The sequence below is a fragment of the Sinocyclocheilus anshuiensis genome, unplaced genomic scaffold (genome assembly GCF_001515605.1).
Source record: "Sinocyclocheilus anshuiensis isolate Anshui unplaced genomic scaffold, SAMN03320099.WGS_v1.1 scaffold936, whole genome shotgun sequence".
Classification (NCBI taxonomy): domain Eukaryota; kingdom Metazoa; phylum Chordata; class Actinopteri; order Cypriniformes; family Cyprinidae; genus Sinocyclocheilus; species Sinocyclocheilus anshuiensis.
In genome coordinates this window covers 109,211-113,786 of record NW_015552621.1, presented here as the reverse complement: position 1 = coordinate 113,786, position 4,576 = coordinate 109,211, and the positions used below count along the sequence as shown (strand labels likewise).

General features: G+C 38.0%; 1 protein-coding gene across 1 annotated transcript; it reads left to right on the top strand.

Moving 5' to 3' along the window:
- LOC107666248 (homeobox protein Nkx-2.8-like) lies at positions 1–919 on the top strand. The gene is made up of 2 exons (XM_016457466.1): positions 1–193; positions 396–919. The coding sequence occupies exons 1-2, from the start codon at positions 43–45 to the stop codon at positions 917–919; spliced, it is 675 nt and encodes a 224-aa protein (XP_016312952.1). The 5' UTR covers positions 1–42.
- Positions 920–4,576: the final 3,657 nt, after the last annotated feature.

Genomic DNA, 4,576 nt, shown 5'->3' with positions numbered 1-4,576 from the left:
TCGAGAACCAGTCCCGGAACTAACAGCAATCCAGCGCTACAGATGGCTATTTCTAACAAGTTCCGTTTCACTGTGAGAAGTATTTTGGATTTGCCAGAAAATGACACCGAGAGCATCGCGCACCATTCTCCAGTGGACTCCTTCTCCGTCTCACCTTACTCGTCCTGGACTGAAAACGACAGAGAACATATATGTAAGTTCATAAAAACATTTTCTAATCAATTTTAAGAAAAAAGGTTTATGGCCATCCTATTATTCATATCATAGCACGAGAGATTATTTTACAGTGTATTTTCTACGTTACAGGTAGTTACTGTAAAGCACATAAACACACATATGGGTTTTCTTCTCAGAGGGTAGATATATAACAACTAATTTTTATTTATTTTATTTAGCGTCAGACGAAAGCAACCTTGAGGCTTCCCCAGACTCCACCGGGCCAGATGTGCTTTCAGTGGATACAGAGCATGAAAAGCGGAAGAAGCGTCGCGTGTTATTCTCCAAGGCCCAGACGTATGAACTGGAGAGACGCTTTCGTCAGCAGCGGTACCTGTCCGCTCCAGAACGAGAGCAGCTCGCGCACCTGCTACGCCTCACGCCCACGCAGGTGAAGATCTGGTTCCAAAACCACAGATACAAAATGAAGAGAGCGCGGATAGAGTGCGCTCAGGACCTCAATCAGCCTCCAGTGCTACGCAGAGTCGTGGTGCCCATTTTGGTCCGAGATGGCAAACCGTATCAGAACTGTACTATTGATGCGGAAAAAGGAAGCTGCATCGTTCCACCAACAGTACCATCCTCACCCTTCAGCGTTCAAGGTTTCCAGCCTTTACAGCAGCAGACGCCCTTCGCGCTTTTCCCCACATACCAGCACTTTACCAACACAGCGGCCTCCCGTCACCACTTTTGTGTTTGGTGAGACTCACTTAGGACCACTCGAACTATTTTCGGGACTTACCCCACAGGACAGCGCATGGATTCCTCTTGATTCAAGTTGTTTTTAATTGCATAAAGTGTTAGGTCTATTAAAGTAGAAACTCTCAGCGTTGATAAGATAAAAATAAATGCTGTTTGCACATATTATATGTTCTATTTAGTCTTTGTAAGATTTTTGTATTAACTGATGTTGTGCAGAATTGCCTAGATAGTGTGTTGTTGAACTGTTTGTATTTGTTCTAAACCAAAAGATTATATATCAGTGAGAAAAATGTTTTATGTTTTATATTGTGAATATTGTAGTGCTATAATTTGATGAAATTGCATCATCTTAAAGTGTTATGTGTATTACAAAAAAAACTGAGAATAAAAAAAATATGTTTTAGCAGTTTATAGTTGTTTGAATTGTTCAAATTATTGTTGGTTTATTCACATTATACTAAATATTCAGTATGCTTAAAACCACTCCTTTTAATCATACAGATTTTAAAATATGTAATTTCTCCTCTAAGAAGTTTTTTTAGGCAACAAATGTTTAATTCGTTCACCTTTTTGTTAATCCCTGCAATTGTTACATACTGTTTGTACAAAAGATCACAGACTGAACTAAAAAAAAAAAAAAGAGTAGGCCTATGAGAATTAGCGCACAGCAAGAGATGAGTGGCTTTTGTAATGTTAAGACGTCCACTTTCACCCAACAGAGAAGACCAAATAACCAGCATAAAGAAATAACCCTTATTTAAGACTCAGCATAGTAGGTAAACGCTGAGCAAGAAATGCAGCACAATGGTAATTAATTCTTGTGTGAATCTGAAATGTTCACATTCTGGCTTTTATCGTGTTTTTTACAGGATACGAAATATTAATGTTGTTTTTAAGCGTATTTGAGTGCTAGTTAAAGCTTAGGGACTAAATAAGAAAACAGAAGTTGTTAGATGTTCTTAAAATTGTTACCCCAACACACCCAAAAATAAATTAAGCAGCGGTTTGTGACAAATGGCATTGTGACTTTAGAAAGTTCAGGCACTCACTGTCCTCTCCATATTTTAAAAGAGGGTGATCATTGTCATAACATTAATGCAAGAGGCGTGTTTTCTCGTGCTTTCTCAATCCCGAGCTTGTCCCAATTAATTCAGCGACCCAGTTAGTATCATCCTTGTCACCTGGCCTTTTGTCCCTTCTCTCGGGCCACCTTGTAATACATATGGAGGGGACTGACCGCAGCGCTCTCTTCTCTACATCTTCTCTAAAACACTTTTTTATGTCGTCCTCTGAAAGGACCATTGTGTGGTTCCCAAAGGGACCTAGACAAAATCCGCAGCGTCTCAATTCTCGTGATGTTTAATCAGTCCCGGGTGACAAATTTATGGGCTTTAACAAGACAATGGAGTTTTAAAAGTCGTTGGGTTTGGGGAGTGACAAAGATAGGCTTTGAGAGGTCTCCGCTGGTTTATGGCGAGACTTGGCCACAACAACTTGGAATAGCATAGAACGCAACTGCGCTTATGAATTTATGTTTTTCTCTAAAGTAGGATTACCTAATTGTTTCTTGATTTAAGATTTAAATGACCTGCTGCGAAGAATCATTTACCTTTCACTAAATACACTGAAATAAAATTAAATTAAATGCAGCTGTTACATAGAAATGCCTGTAACAAAAACGGATTATTTGACCACACCAGATAAACCTATTAAAGTTATACTATATGCTAATCTGGTAGAAGCGATGTTTTGTTGATATTTATCAAGACATGATTTAAGAAAGTAAAGCTTGAATTATTAGGAACCATTGTTATCATTCTGCTTTTTGAATAACTCTTCACAGAAACGACTGTGTGCCGTGTAAATAAAGGCTAAATACATTTTACGTGTCATTACAAATGCGTTTTTATGCCCCTAGTTGGTCTGATATCACTAGTTAACTACAAAGTGAAACGGGGTGGGGGAAGGCGTGATATCACCAACAACTAATGTCCACGCTTTCGGTTGCCTGCTGTAAGCGGTGCCACTCTGCCACCTTGAGGTTAAAAGCTTCCTGTGGTGAGTTTCATCTGATCTGAACTCAGAGGGAAACGAATATTCCCATGCAGCTCTCTCGCATGAGGTGTCTCTGTACAAACGGCATGGTTGCCACTCTCCACTAGATGTCACAATAGCATCGTGGAGTCTAAAGTTTGTGTACTCTGCTGTCAATATTTACTGCATCTGATGAGCATCATCAGCATCACTCCCGTCCCACCTTAAAGCCTCCTTGGGGGCAGTCGCGGCGTAATGGTTAGAAAGTCGGACTTGTAGGCCTATATATAATAATATAATATAATATAATATAATATAAAATTCCTTTGGATAAATTATGGCAAAATTGTGTGTGTGTGTGTGTGTATAAATATATATATATATATATATGTGTGTGTGTGTGTGTGTGTGTGTGTGCATATTGAAAGCATTCGCCACCCAGGCAGTGCTGAACATAATTGTCCGGATTGTCAATAGAAAAATATATTAAAACAAGACAAAGCATACTACTAATTGCCGTTAATTGGCCATGATAGCCGTACTCCAGAAGAGAGGAGTGAGCCTGATTAAGATAATTAAGAGAGCCTTTTGTAAACTGGATCAAGTAGGCCGAACACCTTGAGAGCAACGTTAGACGCCCCATAGTTTTTACACTAATTGCTATAATTGCACGCGCGATTATCATCACTGTACCCACCTGTGCTAACTTCAAACTAGAGAAATGCGTAGTTTTCCTCTAGTTTAAGGATGATAAAAATTAAATTTCACTTTGAAAGGTGACAAGTGTTCTATAACGTTTGAGTAGCTACTGGCCAAAGATGTGAACGCTACTATTATGTAAATATTTGTAATGTTACGAATTAAAATTAACCAAGATTTTTTTTTCCCGAGACTGTAAAAAATGTCTAATGTGTTGTGGCATTTAATAAAACTAAAATGATTAGTCTACGACGTACACTCGAACATAAAGCTTTTTCGTTTTGTCAAATATTCATCAGTGACCACCAGAAGACGCTGTAGGCTATCCCCTCCTGTTAAACGTTTGTTGGCTCATCCTAATAGCTTATGACATATGTTATTCTGCGTCATGCATATCTTTTGGTCTTCTTTGGTATTATTGTGCCAATCTGAGTTTTATTAGATTTATTAGGCATAGGATAAATTAAATATATGCATGGGTTGACCTTTTTGTGTGTGTTCCTGGCTCTTCAGGGCAGCTGGTTCATATTAACACTTGAAGTGTTCTATAAGATCGCAAAGAAACACATAACGTAAAGAAATTTGCCATTGACTTTTGAATTCCGACAACACACGTTAAAAAAACTGCAGTAAAATTAAAAATGCGTCAGAATTTGTATTCACTGATTTTATACTCACAATAATCTCTTAATCAGTCACCGAATAATTTTTGTAGCATTTTTGGGTCATTAGATGAGCTACTGTAAATTAAAAGGTATTTTGGAAAGAGAAAAATGTTGTTTAATGTTTATTTAGCCTTAACTCTATTGCATATTGAAATAATAAACTAGTCGTTGTCATTTCTGACCGCTAGACCATGAGATGGTTCCCATCTAAATTTGCTTAAGAATTTTTCTTTTACTTATACCGTTACATTTTGTTTAGC

Excerpts from the sequence above, each read along its gene's own strand:
- LOC107666248 (XM_016457466.1), top strand. The coding sequence starts at position 43 with ATGGCTATTTCTAACAAGTTCCGTTTCACTGTGAGAAGTATTTTGGAT. Across the intron at positions 194-395 it reads AAACGACAGAGAACATATAT|CGTCAGACGAAAGCAACCTT; the intron begins GTAAGTTCATAA and ends TATTTTATTTAG.